This window comes from Odontesthes bonariensis, chromosome 9, assembly GCF_027942865.1.
Source record: "Odontesthes bonariensis isolate fOdoBon6 chromosome 9, fOdoBon6.hap1, whole genome shotgun sequence".
Taxonomy (NCBI): Eukaryota; Metazoa; Chordata; class Actinopteri; order Atheriniformes; family Atherinopsidae; genus Odontesthes; species Odontesthes bonariensis.
The window spans coordinates 9,285,833-9,306,373 of NC_134514.1; the positions used below are offsets into that span (position 1 = coordinate 9,285,833).

General features: G+C 42.4%; 1 protein-coding gene across 1 annotated transcript; it reads right to left on the reverse strand.

The window, feature by feature from the left end:
* Positions 1-868: 868 nt before the first annotated feature.
* Positions 869-20,541, reverse strand: sae1 (SUMO1 activating enzyme subunit 1). Its single transcript, XM_075474327.1, has 9 exons — positions 20,313-20,541; positions 19,742-19,853; positions 18,073-18,246; positions 14,274-14,419; positions 13,663-13,762; positions 13,174-13,279; positions 9,029-9,173; positions 4,457-4,526; positions 869-1,144 (listed from the first exon to the last, which is right to left on the reverse strand). The coding sequence occupies exons 1-9, from the start codon at positions 20,402-20,404 to the stop codon at positions 1,052-1,054; spliced, it is 1,038 nt and encodes a 345-aa protein (XP_075330442.1). The 5' UTR covers positions 20,405-20,541; the 3' UTR covers positions 869-1,051.

A 20,541-nucleotide genomic window follows, 5' to 3' on the forward strand; every position in this document is an offset into this window, starting at 1 on the left:
ACTGGACATTTTGGGGTTGTGCATATTTGCTCATAACAATCAAATAAACTTTAATGTTTGTTTTTTTTTCTATAACCTGAGCCTAACGCAATTAATCAAACTGAATATGATAGAACATCTGATCATATAGGAATCTTTCAAATGGAAGAAATGTCTAAAAATAAATCTTTAAAAAGAGAATCATGTCTCAGTCATGAGATGGAGCAGGAGGTTGATGCATGTCCCCATGGGACTGTCAGGTGAATGTCAAAGTTGAGGTTGTGGTTAAAAAAAAGTTCATCTGCTTTGAATATGTGACTAAACAACATTTTAAAGTATTATTCTCATGTTTCCTGGAATATTATAACACGCACTGCTGTTGTATTTTGTTTCAAATGAGCTCCGAGTCTAAATCATAAGAAGAAAAGTCCTTCCTCGCTGCCGTTACCAACCTAACGTGTAATTTAGATTTCTGACAAACACACCGAACCGGCATCTGCACGTTTCACGTGATCGTCCACGTGCAGCAGTCAGCACTCGCCGAGGTTAACCCGCAGCAACACGTACGTGTTGGCAGGTCTGGCTTCAAACAGGTTCAACCACCCAGCACTCCCACAGCGGCTGAGGTCAGACACGGGTCTGTGCTGCTGGTTTTCCCCTCTACATGCTCTGCAGCTGCCTAATTTAGAAGAGTAGGATAGAAAACACCGAACTTTTGTCTCCTCCTACACCACCATGTTTCACATCGTGACCGCCTGATATCTCTCCTCTTGATTTGACATCCTGATAGTGACATCACATGCTTTCTCTAGGTTTTATAATAAATAGCCTGGCTTATATATGCAGAATCAGAATCATCACCAGGTATACAATCAGAGGCAAAAACATCTTTTTTTTTTTAACTAAACAACGTTTTATTGGCAAATGTAAAAAAACATCCTCCAACACTTGTGTGAGGTTTCATGGGATCAAATGACAAGAGTTTCGTGGTTAGCGGAGCAGGTACCGATATAAATAACCCGACAGAACGGACTCGTGTCTGCTTGTAGAACCGTCCTGCAACCCGACATGTTCAGTTCGGTCCGAAGTAGTCGACCACGCCGTTGCCTTTACGGCCGTCAAAGAAGAAGAAGTTGCGATGGGGAGAGTCTCTTTGAGAGAGAGCCTGAGAGTGAAAAAAAACAACAAAAAAAAAAACAGAAGATGCGTTATTCAGCGCCTTTTTCCAGACTAGAATATACAAACCACAAGTAGCCAATAAAAGTAAGATGGGTCCCGATTGTGTTGAGGGTTTCTTTTCTTTTTTTTTTTTTAAATATGTCCATGGAGTCTTTGTGAGGCTGCAACACTAAAAGCTCTGACGTTAGGGAGCAGGTTAGTGTCAGAACTGAGGTTCCTCTATGGCAGGGATGCAGAGTCGGTCGTGGAGGGCCGCTGTCCTGCAGGTTTTAGATGTTTCCCTGCTTCGACACACCTGATTCAGATCAATGCATCATTAGCAGGTTTGTGCAGAACTTCAACAATCTTTTGAAGAAATCCATTTCATCTGAATCAGGTGTGTGGAAGCAGGGAAACATCTAAAACCTGCAGGACAGCGGCCCTGGAGGACCGACCCTTGGACCTGCTCTATGGGGTTAAGGGCGAAGGAGGCTGGAGATGTACCGATGAGAGCCGACATGGAGGGACTGAGAGATTCTGTAATGAAGTGAAACGTGTCCGAGAGCCGGTTTAGGTGAATAGGCAGGACGTAAAAGAGAGCCGAGGGCATCCTGGTTACCCCAAACTGGGGTCATTAATTCGTGGTCAGACTCCGGAGATGTTTTTGGAATGAAAAAAGGCAGATTTTCGATGCATTTTCCCCCAGAATGATGCTAAAGTTGAGGACCTCGGAGATACGTGAAGCAGTGGGCGGAAGGTTGGGTCTAAGTTCAAGAAACTAGTTTTTAAAAAAATGTAAATTGTAAACAGGACCAAGCTGCACTGTCTCAACTGAGAGGACCAGAAAGTTAGATTCAGCCAGTTGCTGCGAGTTTCATCATCGCTGAGAAGACGCTGCCGCCTGATTGTGAATCATCAGTCGTCTCCCTCCCGCCGTCTCCGTCTCACCCAGATGTGAACTGCTCCGATTACCTCAGCCTGAGGTCAACACACAGGCAGCTAAAAAGTATCTTCTCAGTGGACTAAATCAAACCTTTTTGTGTTGCTGGCAGAAAAGCTCATTTTATATTATTTGTTAGCCTTTGTGCAACATATAATGAAACTGTTTTAATGAGCGAATCCTTGATTATTCCAACATTAAGAGTCTGCGTTGTGTTTGAGGAAGTCAAAGTAAAGACCAGGGAAGATTCCTGATCTGTCGGAATGATCAGTCAGTGGGGTCACATGGCACTGAAAGGATCGGATTATTGGCTAAATTACAATAAGACTGAGTTGAGAAAGGGTAATTTTCCTTGGATATATGGTGGTGAATGAATCGGATCAGAGGCACAAAGCATGTCATGATAGGTGACGCTGTACCCATTTCAATAGAGCCACTTCCTGTTAACCCCTTCAACAACAACAAACTCAGGCATTCGAGAAAATGGCGACCGAAGAGCAAGATGAAGCTACGTCCCTCTACATTTCGTCTGTGATGAGCTGCTTGTTGCACAAACGCGATGCACAACGGATCATTCTCCATCGCGTTGTTCGTTTCTTTCTGTAATATTAATAATATTCTGTAATATTACAACAACAGGAATATCGTTTCTTCCGACTTCCGGTTCACGACCCCGGGAAAAAATCTCGAGCATGCGCAGAACGCAAAGTCTAATTCACCACGTGCTTCACCGTCTACAAGCAGGTTTAATTTGACTTTCAAGCCAGTTATCTCGGGGTCTTAAAGGGGAACTCCGGGGCATTTGAAGCGCATTTCCATTGCTAGAGGTTGTCAAATACTGACAGTAGGACACAGACTGGTGCAAATCTGCGCTCCCTGTGTGGAGATCGCGCTGTTCGCACAGCCTGTCATGCGAGGCTAATACGTGGTGGCTAAGGGGCAGGCGCTAACCCTTCCACGTAAAACAACAACTTGCACACTGCAGAAACGTCACACCACTTTATAACCCATCCGACAATAAAGTCACAAGCCTTACCATCAAAACCATATGTATGGTTCTCACATTACTGGCATGGGGACGTTACAAAACAACTTTATAAACAGCATGTAACTCACCGGTTAGTTGTAGGCTCGCGCATGTGAAAGCCCAAAAGAGTCGATGGAGAATAATCACATATACAAAACAATTATCTTCTCTAGAAAAACTGCGTACAAGTATTTAAAACAGTACAACAATACATGCCCAGTAATATTATTGTAATGTTTTAAATACTTGAACGCAGTTTTTCTAGAGAAGATAATTGTTTTGTATATGTGATTATCGTCCATCGACTCTTTTGGGTTTTCACATGCGCGAGCCTACAACCAGCCGGTGAGTTACATGCTGTTTATAAAGTTGTTTTGTAACGTCCCCATGCCAGTAATGTGAGAACCATGCATATGGTTTTGATGGTAAGGCTTGTGACTTTATTGTCGGATGGTTTATAAAGTGGTGTGACGTTTCTGCAGTGTGCAAGTTGTTGTTTTACGTGGAAGGTTTAGCTCTTGCCCCTTAGCCACCACGTATTAGCCTCGCATGACATGCTGTGCGGACAGAGCGATCTCCACACAGGGAGCGCAGATTTGCACCTCTCTGTGTCCTACTATCAGTATTTGACAACCTCTAGCAATGGAAATGCGCTTCAAATGCCCCGGAGTTCCCCTTTAATCCGATCCAATTTCTTGTCAGATTAAGGTGTCTACATGCACTTAATAACTCATTCTTATTGTAATTTAGCCAATTATCCGATCCTTTCAGTGCCATGTAACCCCACAGACTGTGACTGGATTTTATTGGGAAATGTTTAAGGATTATATCCGTTTTTACTCAGTTGTGTCATTTTAAAAAAAAAAAAACAACTTACAAACAGAGAGTCGGTTGAAAGCCGACTGTTTTACTTCAACTGTGACCTGTGGATTTCTGCCTGTACAAACAGAGCGACTCCAACTGTTCAGTCATACTTTTCCCCCCCATTCGACTTTGCACTAATGCTCCCACTAATGTCGTTTTGCTCTCCAGCATCAATGCGTTTATTACGCTGCCCACTTTGAGGACAGCATAAATCATTTCTCCAATTAAGAAGCTGCTGCCTGAGAGCCACACTGTGTCGCACTGCGGTCACAGTGAAAATCACTTTTACGCCGTTTCCCTGAATCTGTCCCAGTTACCAGCTGAGTGGCCAACATGTCAGCTGAGTGACGCCCTCGCAGGAGACCCGCCATCTTCATCGGTGAGCATCACGCGAAATGTGCCGGATGACATGGTCCACTTATTCTGAACGTTTCCCGAAGCTGTGAGGGTTGTATGCTGGAAATGCTTCCAGGTGGTTGCACGCTTACCTTGACAACCTCCTGCCCGAAAACTCCTCCCACGACGGCGCACACTGGAGACATCTCTGAGAAGCAGAAGCTGAGGAAAAAACAGAAGAAAACGATCGTACAATGACGTTAGAAAAGCTTCATTTCATGTGAACATCTCCAGCGTTCAACGGCTGAACCCTGTCACACAATGTCGTGTTAAATTGATGAAAATCAGCCATCAGACTGTGGTTATTCTTATGTTCATCAGTCCTGCGAGTCTCCTCAGTGGACTTCGCCCTGAACAAGCCGGCTTAGAGACGACTGCATACACAGTTATTGAAGCTACTGAAGCTGGAAGGACACAACATGGAAGCTCCTGTTGTCTCAGGTGAGGTGCCAGTCAAAAGAAGTCCATGAAACTGTCTGTATCTTGAGAACAATGTCCCCAACAGGTGATTGAAATGATGCAACAGCAATCTGTGGGAACGTGTGTAGAAACCCTCCGTAGGTCTGCGTTCAGAGTTTAAGGAGGCAAGGCAAGACAATTTGATTTATAGAGCACAATTCATACACAAGGCAATTCAAAGTGCTTCACAGCTATATAAAATCACAAGAAGGCAATAAAATCATTAAAAAGAAATAAAAATATATATATAATAAATAAATAAATAATAATAGTAATCATTAATTAATTAAAGGATAAGACCGGTTTTTTGACATTGGGCCCTTGATTTCACATTATAACATGATGTTCTACTCACCCCTGCTTGTTATTTGTCATTTGGAGCTGTTCCGAAGATATTCGCGAGGCGTCTGGCTGCTCTCTTGAGATATTCGGCCATGAAACGGTTTCCTATGGGCAAGCTCATACAGGCACAAACTATGCTGTTTATAATTTATTAATTACTCTACACTAGCACTGATAACGTGGAGGTGCGTCGCTTACTTAAAAAAATCCGGGTTATTGTAATTTTGATTTTTTTGTCGTAAAGTGGGTGTTACTGACGTCATCGTCGTGCTACTGCCACAGGCAGCCCACAGACCTGCTGCCTATTTATTCATTCGGCTAAAATTCAAAATTAGTAACCCGGATTTTTTTAAGTAAGCGACGCACCTCCACGTTATCAGTGCTGGTGTAGAGTAATTAATAAATTATAAACAGCATAGTTTGTGCCTGTATAAACTTGCCCATAGGAAACCGTTTCATGGCCGAATATCTCAAGAGAGCAGCCAGACGCCTCGCGAATATCTTCGGAACAGCTCCAAATGTTCAACAACAAGCAGGGGTGAGTAGAACATCATGTTATAATGTGAAATCAAGGGCCCAATGTCAAAAAAACGGTCTTATCCTTTAATTTAAAAGTGAAGAGTGCAGATAAAATACTTTTAGGTGTCATATGTGGAAAAGCTTAACTGCTTCATTAGTTAATGACAACAACCAGCAAGGCGGTCTTTGTCAAAACCAGAGAGAAGCTCCATCTATACCTAAAGCTGGCAGGTGGACTAGAGCTGTCGCGGTTGAGGAATTCCCCCCGCGGTGAGTCAGGGCGGCTCAATGCGATATTATTGCACCATCTTTTTTTAATTTTTTATTTTTTTTAAATCCATCTATCTAGCAAACTTGTTTGTTAATTACTGAATCACTAAACTCATTGCAATGTTTCCTCTGAAACATGGCGCTTACACATTTAAAAAAGGTTATAAAAAAAAGAGACAATTTTATAACACTTTTTATTTTCTTGAATGCAGAACAAAGGGCGGTAACGGCACAGATGCGAGATGCAAGTTGTTTGTTGTGGTTGAACATAAAAAAAAAAATTAAAATTAAAAAAAAATTAAAATTCAGGAGATTGCTGAACTGTATTCGGCACAGCAGTTTCTGAGAAGTAGGTTTTCCCTGGCAACTCATTTTGCTTGTCAAATTTCTGGAGCAGCGACTTGAAAGCAGGTTTCTCCACAGTGGAAAACGGCACCATCTCCTCGACCAGATACCGAGTAACAGCGCCTGTTAGGCGTTCATGTCTGTCACGATGTCGGCGAGCCCTGACATGAGACTGTGAGGCAGGAGGCGGCCGCAACCGCGCCTCAGTAGCTGGATGGTAGGTGAGGCCTTAAATTAGTTGCGTTTCCTCGTTTTACTTGAACCGTTTTGCCACAGATTTTACAGATTGCCTCATTTAAAATTGGCTGAAAGCCGAAATGCTCCCAAAGGGGCGAAGTAACATTTAGTTTTGATACCAGTGCAACTGCCATTGTGTCCTTCTTAACGTGTGTTGTGGTGAGATCAGGTCACGTGCGGTGATGGCGGTGGCCCATCATGAAGTGCGGTGGGCTTCTTCATATCGCGATATTTCATTGTTGCGGTTACCTGCTGGCAACAGCTAGCAGATGAAGGCTGAGTCAGAGAGACAGAGTCTGGTTTCCAGACACCATTGGACAGGACCAACAAGGCAAGTGGTGCTGCTGAAACTGACCCTGGAACAGATGGAGGGGGGCATCAGAGAGGAGGAGGGCTGGTAGGAGAGTGCAAAACAGAGGTTGGAGGGACTATTGTGACTCCTTTGAAGTGGAATGGAGGCTTTACAGGTCAGTCACTCATCAGAGCTTTTAGAGGACCGCACAGACGCTTCAGGGAAGGTGTCGAGGTGGCCGTGGAGCAACCAGGGCGATCCGTGGACTGCAAGCTGGGTCCTGATCAGCCTCTATTTGGTCGCCTGGGTGAAGTTGTGTGATGAACCCCAGCTTACGTCGTCACTGATGATGCGTCTAGATTTAGGCCCGACTTTTACCGACTAACATGACTGCGCTTATTGAAATTAGAGATGCACCGATCAATCGGCCGCCGATTTAAAAAAAAAAGCAGGTTTTATATCCAATCGGCCCCAAACCGGTCACTGTCGTAATTTCCGGTTTTCGGCTGATCAAACTGACGTAGCAGCTCAACGCGCCCAGAGCAAAACAGCTAAAAACTAGCAAGACATGTCACCGATTTGGACTTATTTCACTTTGTGCCAGGACAACCCAAAACACGCTGTTTGTAATGCTTGCAAGTCAAAAGTTAGCCGCGGAGGATCAACGCCTAAGACATTTGGAACAACATACTTAATACGCCACTTGGAAAAGAAGCACCTAGGTTTGTTTAGCACATATAAGGAGGACACTGCCGCTAAGAGGAGGGATGCAGCAGAGTCGCAGCAACCACAACAACCCTCCACCGTGGCTGCTATGTTTCACATCAGCACTGAAAAGTCCACCGCCACCACTAGGAAAATAATGGAGTTCATGGCACTGGACGACCAGCCGTTTAGCCAAGTACAGGATAAAGGCTTCGTACATCTGATGAAACAGCTGAGTCCACGTAGCCTGGGTGCCAGCCGAACTTAGCCCCGCCCATAAAAGTTTTGGTTGGGAAGTTCGGTCTGGCTCTGCTCAGTTGGGAAATCATTATGCCCGACCAAGAATCGGTCGACCCAATCAGATTGCCAGGGCGGGCTTTATACGATGATGGACAGATGATCAACAGGGACATTATCGACTACGTCACTAAAGAGCTGAACATGGCTGCCGCTGGAGAGCTAGGGTGTGTAGATTCTGCCATCGAGTCTGTTCTACAGGATCTCCACATTACATTCATTTTGAAAGACGAACAGAGGAACGCGATAAAGGCTTTTATCGATAGAAAAGATGTTTTTGCCGTCCTTCCTACAACAAGTGTGTGTTGCTTAATCTACGTCACATACTACGTTGCTCTGATTGGTTGTAGGTCTATCCAATTGAGCGAAGAGGCATTTTTTCTCCTGGTTCGGTTGAAACACGCCCCATACTCAAAACTCTATTGAGCGGTATCAGACTCACATTCTGACTAGAATCGTGAGTATGACGTTAGTCAGGCTAGAGTCCACGGTACAAATGACCAAATTATAAGTAGGCGGTACTTTTCTGACACAGCGCTGCCAGAGTTGTCTGAGAGCGTTTCAATGTTGGTCAGTGTTGAAAATAAATCTGCTCAGGAGGCACTGTTGAAACTCTCACTCTATTTCTTATTTGTGATGTTTTATTCTTGAAAAGGGGGGGTATGATAGCATATAGCCTACCACTAGTTGTGGTTTTAATTGCAGTCATATAAGCAAAATGTTGTCTGGGAGAAGGGTACTTGTATTACATTTTGAGAAAGGGTACTCAAGCCAAACAAATATAGTGTCTATTATATGATTATAATTATTTCTTAGATAGAAAATCGGAATTGGAAAAAACGGTTTTGGCAGGTCAGACCTCCTTAAAAACCGGAAATCGGTATTGGCCAAGAATTTTGCAATCGATGCATCTCTAATTGAAATGCTTGTGAATAGCTTTGCCTTAAATGTAACTCATGACAACAACGTTCAGGTCACTGAATACATCTGTGATTTTTCCAGAAACATCATTAGACCTGCTGAAGTCCTGTTTGTTGCTCAGCTAACAGCTCGCTGTGGGGATGCAGTCACAGCTCAACGAGGATGCCGCGGCTCTCTAATTCACTCTTTGAAGAGTCGATCATACGACAAATTAACAGCCACTTCTAACCCGACTCCAGCAGATCAGATTTGTGTAAGTCTTTAAGTTGAAAGTCACCTGATGAAGTCGTCATTCAGGAGGTCACGGCTTAGTGACAAGGCTTCCAGGACGTCGTCGCGGATCTGCTTCAAGAGCCGACCGTCTTCTGCAAAGGACTGTGGGTCAGGGTCACGACCTTTGTCTGTGCGGAACTTCAGCAGGACTGCGGACACCAGGGGAAAGACAGACAGACAGTTAGACAGTTGAGAGGCTGGAAACAAATTTCAACCATTTTACTAAACAAAGACTTTCCAAATAATCTATTGCAATACCGTCGTTTATCATTTCATCACAGTTTAAAGCGACTTCCACAGTGAATTATCATCTCGTGGAAAGACAACAATTCTACCCCAGCTCCCTTTGAAACAGGATAAAAATCAGCACGTGGTTGCACCATCAAGCATTTCGTCCGATTAGGCCCACGTTTCCACACGTCAAATCAAGAGTGTGCACGCACGGGCTCATGCAGGCAGAGACACACCTGCACGCGTTCAGTGAGGAAATATTAGTTTTTCCTCTGTGACGACTTCGGGACCGATCAAGAAAAGAAAAGCCAAAAACCCCCGCCAAAAAAAATTAAGAAGAAAATCAGAAGTGTGCACTTTATTTGGTCATGAGGAATATTTCAAATGGCAACAAACTTCATCAAGCGCACCACAGACATCAACACGTCGCCCCCGTATTTCCTGCTCGTCCATTAACTTAAACCACATGAGGAAGTCAAGTCCTCCCACGGCCATTTCCAACACACACACACACACACAGACACACACACCATCATTTTCGCACCCTCAGCTCTGCCCTTCATCAGAAACTTTCTCAGAAGAAAGTAAAAGACTGGCACAAATGGAATCACATTCATGTCTGCGCCAGACAGGAAATCAAACAGAGTGTCGAAATACGGCGTAATAACGTCAACATGGATGGAACAATGATTGTATCTCTTAACCCACACATGCAGCAGTGATTAGAGAGGAGGGTTAAAGTTCAAGATGGCCCTTGAAGCCAAGAGCAAAAGCAATGGACAATATTTCTTTACATATACTCAGAGTGAGTCGTGTTCATTTGGCAGAGCTGGCAGGGTGACACAACTCTTCATATACGTATATAAATATATGGACATGCATAGAAGTCATGCTGGTCAACATGTCAGGCTGCAAACTTGCAAAGATTGCAGATACCACTGATAAAAAGCAACAAAAACACACACACACCCAGCCTGCGGTTGACTTCACCCGACTGTTCCTAGTGAGACAGGAAGCAGTTATAACAGAGGAAGAGCCACTTCCTCATCGGTCGCCCAAAACAACAACCGCTGGCTCCAATTATAGAAACTGTGAAGGAATAATAACACTGCTTCCTGTCTCGCCTTCAAAAATTAAAAAAAAAAAAACAACTAACGTTTCCACTCAGAAATGAGCCTAAAACGCAGCGATCCGAAGACAGGGCGAGGTCGCAGAGGGTAGGAGGGTTTCAGGACGAGCGGGCTGTGAGACTGAACCCACGACGGCCGGCACAAACCTGAACTTAACAAACGCCTGCAGCTGCAAACAATGAATAACTGAGCTGAATATGAACAAATACACCCCCACTCTGAGCTGACTGCATCTGTGTGGGGTTTATTATTGCAACAATCAATCTGATGTTTTATCTCTTTCTTTCTTTCTTTGGAGCAGCGCTCTTAACCCACCCGTGTTGTGCTTCCAGATTTATCCACAATTAGAAGAATCTGAAGAGAAACTAACTGCAGATAAAAGACACATTCAGCCATTTCAGAGAATCTACAGCTTAATCTAGACTGTTTGTTTGTGGTTTTGGCCTAAATGAGCCCTAAAGTGTGTTAAAAGTGACCACAGCAAACACAACACCGGCACCAAAACAGTGCACGTTGCTCAGAGTGCAACAGTTTAAAGATTTAAAGCTCGTGTACGCAGCTGCTGTACGCAGCGTGACTCCCTTTCAGGTGAGATTTGAGCTTTTTAGACCAAATATTCCTACATTTTCAAATGCAGATCAGGTTTTTTGGTCATTATGTCAACAAATCCCAGCATCTAAAGTCCCCTGTGCTTACGCCGACTTCACGCTGAGTAATTTGCTTAATTGCTATAATAATAATAATAATGTGTGAATTCACACCAACAGCCCTTCTGATGCGGCGCAGAGACCACCTGCACAGTTGTTTTAAACACAGCGATGCCTCCGGACTATGATTTGAGAAAGGTCCCATTTAGTTGCCAAAATAATCTAAATAATTGATTATTATAATAATCCTAACAGGTAAGCATATTGCCTACACTTTAGAGGTTGCATGTTCTCTCCGGGTACTCCGGCTTCCTCCCACCACCTAAACAAAAAAAGTGTATTTTAGGTTAAATTGTGGCTCTAAATTGATCCTAGGATTGAAGGAGAGGGTAATATTTTCTCTGTGGCCCTGTATTATCAGATTAAGCGGGTGTAAAAAAAAATAAAAAAAAATGGATGAATCTGGTTAGAAGTGAGCCATATATGTCAATGAATCTTTGTGCATTTGTATGACGACTACGGTTTGTACTGTCAGAGTATTGTTGTTCAAATTTTGTGAAAGTCTTGGATCTTACGACCGATTAGCATCATTCACATCATCTTCACCGGCTATTGAAAACACTGCCTGAGTAGAGGGTCCCTGCTTCAAACATATTATTTATAAGTCAGTTTTTATTCAACTCGCGTTAAATATACGATAAAAAATACAACACGCATGTCATTAGTGTTAGAATTCTACATGATTTATCAATACTGTATATTTGTTGTCATCTTAGTGCTGCACAGAAAAAAGAAACAATTTTACACCCGTTAATCACGTTCTGGTTATTTCCTGCCTTTCTAAACTTGCTGTAATGCAGCGTAGGCGTCGGGCTGCTCTGTGCTCTACGCTCAGTGCACATGACTGGTCATGGACAGCCTGTGATGGAAACTGGTGTGTGTGTGTGTGTGTGTGTGTGTGTGTGTGTGTATGTTGGGAACTGATTTTCCACGCACACTCAACACTGGAGCAGTGAATTTTTGCATGGTGTTCCTTTCGCTCTCCCTGAAACACCCTACGCATTTTCAGTTTCAACTCTCATTTTTCTATTCGAAAGACATTTTAAGGATTCTTTGTCATATTTGAACCCAATTGCTGCTTCCTCTGCAAAAAATGTTCAGTGTATTTAATGTTTTATTTGCACGGTCGACGTTTTAGCTGATTAAATTACACTTAATTCTTAAATAAATTACTGAAACCAAACAAATCTATGATTATATTGATAAAGCATCTGTCTGTACTGAGCTCAACAAGTGTGAAAATACTGCATTTTTCCTTTTGAATATTTAATAAAGACTTAATTTAATAAAAACATTAAATAAAGACTATATGTACATAAATTAATATAAATAAATGCAACCCTGCTTCCAGAAAAGTTACTTAAATGTGAATGAACACAAAACAATAGATGCAAACCTTCCAGCAACACTTTCGGGTTAAGTTAAGGCCAGTTTACCACTCAGTTGAGTCACTTTTTCTGTCTGTAAGCATTGAAGAACTTAAAGGAGACCACCTGCTGCAGCTTAAAAAGTGAATTTCTTCCCCGATTCTTGCTTGATAAACAATTCCAGCTGCTCACCTTCATGAGGACTTCTTAACGCATCACATATTTTCAGCTCTGGACTGCAGGCAGGTTAGTTTAGACTCTATAACTCTGCTGTTATAATACATGCAGAATGTGGTTTGGCATCATCTCGGTGAGATAAACGATGGCTTCACTGCAAAGGACGGCGTCTGAATGGCGACATATGTTGCTCCACAACTTGGTATTGTTATTTTTTTTCATATTTGTGTTTATTGACGGTACTTTTCAGGAGCGACGCATCGGTGTGTTTAAAACAGCTTTTTTAACGAAAAGCAAACACATGAGAATTTTCAGAGCCTTCGAACTATGTGTTTCTGACTCATTCTGAAGCTTTCGTTATGCACATTCCCCGACCTGAAACTGACCTAAAGCACCTGGCGGCTGAAATATCGCAGCTCACGACTTCGGTTGTTTTGGATGGCGTCTGTGGCCTCATGTGCAGAACTCACACAGAGATTTGCCAAATTCTCCAACTTTACTTCAAAAATACAAGGAAAAAGAAACGTCTTCACATACCATGAAGCATGAAGTAGTCCACTGGTGTTCGCTTCAGACCGGCTTTGGCCTTCTCACTGGTCCAGTCAACCTCTAAAGCCTCCTTCAGACCGCAGAACGTGGCTGTCTGATTGGCCAAACATTTAAAGTAAAAAAGAAAAGAGTTTTTAGGACAAATAGAAGCTAAAATTAAGTCTGACGTTATATTACTTAGGGCAGTAAAGATTTATGAAGATTTATGACCACAATTAGTGGATAAATTAGTTTAATTTAAACAAAAACTAACTTAGACCCAAAAAAAGCTTGAATTTCGAGTAGTTTTTCTTACTTGGATGAAGATAAATTAGTTGATATTTGTGGTGAAACAAGAAGAAACAACATGGAGGAAAAGGCTGGTTTTATTTTGCACGGCTCAGGACGGGCACGGTCATTTTTACTTGAGTATCTCCACCTTCTACCTAAAAGACTGTTCAGAGATTTCAGTATTTATTCTGCTTTTCGTCCACCCACCTTTTTCACCATGGTGGTCTCGTTGGGATCGACTTTGGCTTTCTTTGCTTCCGGACCGTCGTTGGAGCCGCTGCTCGGCTTCACCACTTTAAGTTTCTCCCTGAAAGGACGGGGAAATAAAACATGAAGTGTAACAATATGTTTTTATAATGTTTAGAGGAGTGGATTCATAGTATATATATCACATAAACAGACACCTGTTTCACTACGTCACTCATTCATTCATGGAAGTTGGGATCTGGGTCAGACATGAAGCAGAAATACAAAAATATTCGGCAGGAAGAACCTCATCACAATTCAAATTCCTCTTTAAATCAACATCCTGCTGAATTCTACAACCATCTGACTGTATTTAATGAGCCAAAATCCTGTTTTAGTGTGTAGATTAAGAAATGCACCTGTTAAAATAGATGCCCTGGCATCATATTTGGTGAAGTAATGACTGTCAGAGCTCTTTCGTGTGACTGTTTCCACGAGAAGAGGAAAATAATCCAGTCAGAGGGGAAATGTCAGCTGACACCAACAGTGACTATCATGTGTTGTTAAACTATATGAGCCTCAACACTTTAAAAACACAGCAGCGAGCGCCTGTGACGGCCACCCACACTTACTCCACATAGTGGTACTCCTGTCCGAGGTTGCAGAACATGTAGCCATAGTAACCGTAGATGTCTCCACAGAAGACTTTGATGTTGTGCTGAGAGCAGAGCTGGTCCACCCGCACCATCAGGTCTCTGGAGCAGCCTGTCAGACACACCTGAGGGAGAAAAATTTAAAAAACAACCAGGGGGCTGGTTAGGGAAGCTGCTGGCAATAGTTGGGGGCTCATGTGCGAGGATAAGCAGGGTGAATAAGTGAGATAAGAGGCTGAAATGAAGCCAATAATCATAATTATTACAGAATTACAGATCTCTCTTTTTCTGATTTAATCTACTTGTTTTGGTGACTTTGCTGACTGCGTTAGAGCGTAAAGGCTCTGAGAACAGTCAACCAACCTGCTTTATCTTTAGCACTTACTAAGCATGTCCTCGGGGCAGCTTTACAACACAGTATCACACTCAAGAGGAGAAAACGCCTCCCACTCTAAGAGCTCGTAGATGTTAAGAGGAGATCCCATCCTGTTTTCTTTTTTTAAATAACACCCAAACTGCTCATATACCAAGACATTAAAGAATTCTGTTGCCTTGCTTTAGTCCATAACTGCTCTAATCTCCAAAGGCAACGTTCAGAGGACAAAGAAGAAAAGGAACAGCAGCTGGTCAGCAGCCAGACTAACCGGGACACACCTACTGCAGCAGTGCAGGGGCACACACAGCCGAGCCCACCGCTGTTACACAGTGTACTATTAGAGCACCAGGATGGGCTGCGGCGCGACTGTAAACGGCTGATAAGACCGAGGCTGGGACTACCACATGGCTGCAGACAGACTAGGGTCAAGGGACAAAGTCCACTGATGTTAATGCTTTAACGGTCATGAGATTAAAAAACCCCAGAAAGGTTCTGCCGTTAGTGTGTGCGTACCTTCAATAGTTCACTACCTTCAAATTGGCAGATTAACAAGAACGGGCGTTCTCATTTAATCTTTCACACATAAAACAAACAACTTGTTTAATCAAGACGTCAGAAAAATAAGGAGGTGATGGGAGGAAAAACTGGTTTGTCTTCTTTTTCCCCGACTCTTTAAAATGCTTTAAACTACAAACACTCGTGTGGATCATTGTAACCCGCTCATTTATGCGGTAGGGACCCTGGCATTTGTAACACGTTTCATTTCTCATCTGATGTTGGAACCAGAGACTGTTCCCCTCCAATCAGCAATATTCACACAAAATATCTGTCAGCTACACTCTGAACATTCAGTGTTATGGTGCTCTTGAATAATGTCGGAGCATAGCATGGATTAGCCGTCGGAAACACGAGTCTCAGGCATTTATGAATCTCCTTCCAATAGGGACATTTTTTGGGGCACATCAAGCGGTGATGATTATTCTGTTTGATCCGTATTTTCTGCTATAATTCCTCCAAACACCTCCGTGCCTTTTCTGGACAGGGTTTATGAAAAAAATCATGACATGATGTGCTTTTTCATTGTGATTTGTGGATATTTTTCCATTAATCTTCAATAATAACCATTCCCTTTTCCAACAGTCTTTTAACATGTGGGGTATTTACCTTCCATCTCTATGCGCTCTTTCCATTGCTTAAAACAGGGTATAATTAACCTTTTTTGGCAGGTCTTTAAAGCCACTTTTATGTTATTATTATCTATTAATTCATCTTTGGCTCTTGTGGCTTGTTTTGGTGGTACAGCATATTCTCCACTTTCTATTTTATTCCACTTTGCAGAAGCACAACAAAGGCTTCAGTCACAAGTCTAAGTCACACATTTCCACATTTATTCATGTCAACATCTGGTTCTACTGGCAGATTCTGCCTCGCCTGTGTTATCGATGACATCCAACCAAACCACACACCTTAACCAGATAGACTGGTTGAATTATCATCCTTAACATTCAATTATCTCATGCTGTAAATACTTCATCCAGTGGAAACATGTGCTTTCATGTGCTTTTCTGTCCGCTTTGGAAAGGAAAAATACAGAGAAACATATTTTTATATTGTGAAAGCATGAGGAACCAGCCAGCTGCACCCTGTCGGTACACAGATGGACACTGTGTTGTTCCATTGTTTTCATCCCTCTGTAATTAGGCCTTTCAGATGAGAAGTGCGACCACACTCCAACTGCTCCACTTTTAATCCCCCTCCACCCTCCTGCTGAGCTGCACACAGGGACACGCATGGAAGCAGCAAAGAGACCGACCCCCTCCCCTCGTTTTTTTTGCTTCAGCTTTATAGAATCATCCCACCATCTCTTCCCTGAAACCCTCATCCTGTCTCATCCCGCCCTCACTTCCCCCCATAGTGCTCTCCCTCCTCCTGACCCTCGTTTAGCACCATGAAGAGGAAGTCATACAGCTGTGAATGATCTTATCCAGTGTTCTGCTGATGTCTAATATCGGATGTCTGGACATTTCTCACAGCTGAATGAGGGCAAAGCAGAGATTTTTCGAGCAGCTGATGAATCTTTGAGACATCACTCGCTCTTTGTTCACTTCTGTGTTGTTTAAACCCGGTGATGATGTCAAAAGCCTCTGATTGACTTTGGACTCTGATCTTAACTTTCAGAAACACAACTCTAATATCTGTAATCTGCCCTTTTTCACGTTAGAAGCACATCGAAAACAGAACCCTGCTGATGAGTCTGATTCTGAAAAGTTAACTCATCCTATTAATTCTAGATTAGATTATTTTGATAGACTTTATGCTGTTAAATAAAATCAAATCTATTCTGAAAACTGCGTTTAGTATTACCTAAACCAGAAGGTGTCAGCATATATCTGTCATACATTCACATCTTTTCACTAGATTAGAATCTTTTTTGTATTAAATGATCACTTCTGATCACCAAGTAAAGGTCTCTTCACCGTAATGAGAGTAAATTATAAATTGTCAAACTGCTTTTAACCATTATCTGAACTCAAAGATCTGCAGCACCCCCGTCTTGTTTAAAAAGCAGACGGAAAACTCCTCTTTTCTCTCAAGCTTTCAGTTTTCAGGTGTAAAGAGCGAGTAAAACATCAACATTTCCATTCTATTTGACATTTTTCTATATGTTTTAGGCATCTAACTTTATTTATGCCTTTATAAGCTGTACTTATTACTATTTTATAGAGTTGTTTATAGAACCAACATAGAAATAATGTTTGTTAGTAGCAGCAAGAAGCAAAAAGCTTAAATTTAGCCTGAAATATCTTTAAATATTCTGGTTAAATCATTTCCTTGATATGTTTTATATAGATTTCATATTAACCTGGTTCAGGTTAAATTATAACATTTAGGGAATGCCTCTGGAAATGAGAACACAATTATGATCCTAAATGATGCACAAAAGAAATCAGGCTACAGAAATTAACTCTAATTAGTGTCTTTTTTTATTTGCCCTCTTTCAAACAGCCAATCAAAGCCTTCCATGTAAACTATAAACTGGGCAGCACCACACTGTGTTACCTGAAAAACCCTCTGAAGGTACATGTTGCATCATCTCTTATTACAGGTTTAAAGCAGAAACTCTCCTGAATATGTAAATAAAAGACCTGAAGAGTGAAACTGATGACGCAAGTACATCATGACCAGTGTTACCAAAGCAAGACAAGGATGTGCTATATACAAAATATGTGCTACAAGCATCATCTAGTGGTGAATCTGAGTGGCACAACAACAAGAAGGAACTGAATTTCTCCTTTACATCTATTTCTGATCAGGACCAAAGCTGTGTGTAACATCCTGTCATCTCTATTTAGACAAAACAGGGACCAGCAGATAGGTCTCCGTTAGGCTGTTTCCACTCACCGCATCAAACTGCAGAAAGAAGTCGTCTGGTTTGCTTTCAATTCTGTCTTGGTCGGCGTGCACCTCCACCATCGGGTTTAGGTTCTGTGCTCGCTCCAGTGAGGCCTGGGCACGATTTTCACCTCGAGCCGACACCGGAACCAGGAACTGAGCTCGACACGACTCCTCTGACACCTGTTCCACGCAGACACAGGGATAAGGATTGTGCTTTAAATTAACAGAAAAGGAATTACCTGGAATTTAACTTTTTTTTTTTTTTTTTAACTATTTTGTTACATTAGACTTTTACTGGAAAAAAACATGCAAATTACACAATTCTGTGCAAAAGTCTTTAGCTGCTCATTTCTTTATATTTTGCCAGGAAAACCAGAAATATATAGAACTAAAGTAAGGCAAAAACAGAGTTTGTACAGTTCTTATAAGTGAATATTTGGTCTGAGCTCCTTTATTCTCCAACACAGCCTGAACCCTCTCAGACAGCTTTCTGTCCTTTCTTTAAGGAGTCTTCAGGAATAGTTCTCCAGGCTTCTTGAAGGACATCCCAAAGCTCTTCTTTGGATGTCGGCTGCTTCAGTAATGTTGAGCTCCGGGCTCTGGGGAGGATTCATCCCTCCATCAGACCTGCTGCCACTGATTTTCAGCCCACTTCTTGTGTCCTTTGGCCCAGCTCAGCCTTTTCTCCCTGTTTCCCTTCCTTAAGAACGGCTTCCTGACAGCCACCCTTCCATGGAGCCCATTTCTGATGAGGCTTGGGGCAACAGCAGATGGATCAGCTGAAGGTCCAGATGCATCTCTCAGCTCCTGTGTCAGGTCTTTGCTGGAGTTTTTCCTCTTTCTTAAGGACATCACTTTCAGATCCTGTTCATCTGCTGTAGATAGTTCTTTAGGCCTGACACTTCTTCTTCTGTCCTCCACTTGTACAGTTTCCTCAAATGTTTTAAGGACACACTGCACACCATGCTGAGATATGCCAAGTTTTCAACAAACAGCTCTTTGGGAATCACCTTGTTGCTGCAGAAATCCTGTTTTCTGTCTGTCAGACTGTGTTATCTTTGCTGTTTTTCACAGAGGAAACTAAAGAAATGAACAAATGATGTGTCTCTGTGACAGGCTGCTGATAACAAAGTGCCTAAAGATACAATTTAAAACAGCTTCTTTGCTAAGTTTTCTGTTATGTGTCAACACAACACTGGTTCATCCCTCGAGTTAGGAGCCTTTTTTATGCTTGAATTATTTAGAAATTAGGTGGCGTCAAAACAAAAAAAGGGAAACTTCATGTCCTGCTCCTTGGAAACAGCATAAAGAAACGAGGGGTGACTCGATACTTCTGCACAGGTCTGTTAGCTTCATAACAATGCCAAAACAAAATTCTGTTGTCTTTGCAGTGTTTCCAGTTTTACAGAAATGTCTGAGAATATGTGGTTTACTTTGTCATCAGTGATAACCTCACATGGGTATTACTGAATGAAACCATCTAGTGGACAATGGCAGTACTGCAACTCTGAGGCCGAAACAGAAATCCCGCTGCTGTTTAATTGTTTTATGGTCAATGAACGTTTACAACAGCCGTTTAATTTACTGCTAATACAAAGACTTCCACATTTACATGTGTGTGTATGTGTGCGTGTGTGTGTGTGTGTGTGTCTGTAGTATATGAGCGTGGGTATACCTGTTCATGATCCAGCAAAGTAAGCCCTTTAACGCCGGCCAGGATTAAATTCTTGGCCACTTCGGCTCCGAGACCACCCAAACCTGCCAGGAGCACACGGGACCCTCGCAACCTGTGATATAGACGGGATGCCACGCTGTTAATTGCTGGTCTCTGTATTGCTAAGGAATATAACGTTGTGCTGTACGAGAGGCACTTTTCCGTTCTTTGTAACATCTTTGCCCTGCTAAACGGCCATGTAAGCATGTTCTTAATATGTTCCTTGTACGTTAGATCAACTACGTCATTGTTATACTTATGGTAACTTGGTGCCTTCTGCAAATTCTCCTTATTCCAGGCTAAGAATGTCGAATGTCAACTGAAGATTCTGATCTGTGCAAGTAATTATCAATATACCCATAAACCCCCACACCAACTACCCCTATCATTAATCGTGTATCTATGTTAATGAATTACAACTGTTAAAAAAAGAAGAGTGTTGCACTTTGTTGAAAAGCGGTGCAGAAAGAGTTCAACAAGTCAAACCGTCCGCTGCACCGATTAGCCGTCAGAGCTAACTGAGCTAACTCACCTCTTCTGAGCATCCAGCCCCCACAGTCTGATCTGGCGGTCATATTGTGCCGCTTCCTCCTCGCTGATGATCGGGTCCTCCTTCTCAATCATATCGACAATTTTAATCCACTCTAAAGGCGCAGGTTTTAACGTAATTTAGCTGTTTGTGTAGCTACAGAAGAAGATGGTTCAAATGCCGCGAGCGTCCCGCTGAATAGGCGCTGAATGATGACGTCAGTGAAGCAAAA

Coding starts and splice junctions, on each gene's coding strand:
- sae1 (XM_075474327.1), bottom strand. CDS start 20,404: ATGATTGAGAAGGAGGACCCGATCATCAGCGAGGAGGAAGCGGCACAA. Junction 19,854..20,312: donor GGGCTGGATGCTCAGAAGAG/GTGAGTTAGCTC, acceptor TCTATATCACAG/GTTGCGAGGGTCCCGTGTGC. Junction 13,763..14,273: donor CAGGAGTACCACTATGTGGA/GTAAGTGTGGGT, acceptor CCGTCCTTTCAG/GGAGAAACTTAAAGTGGTGA.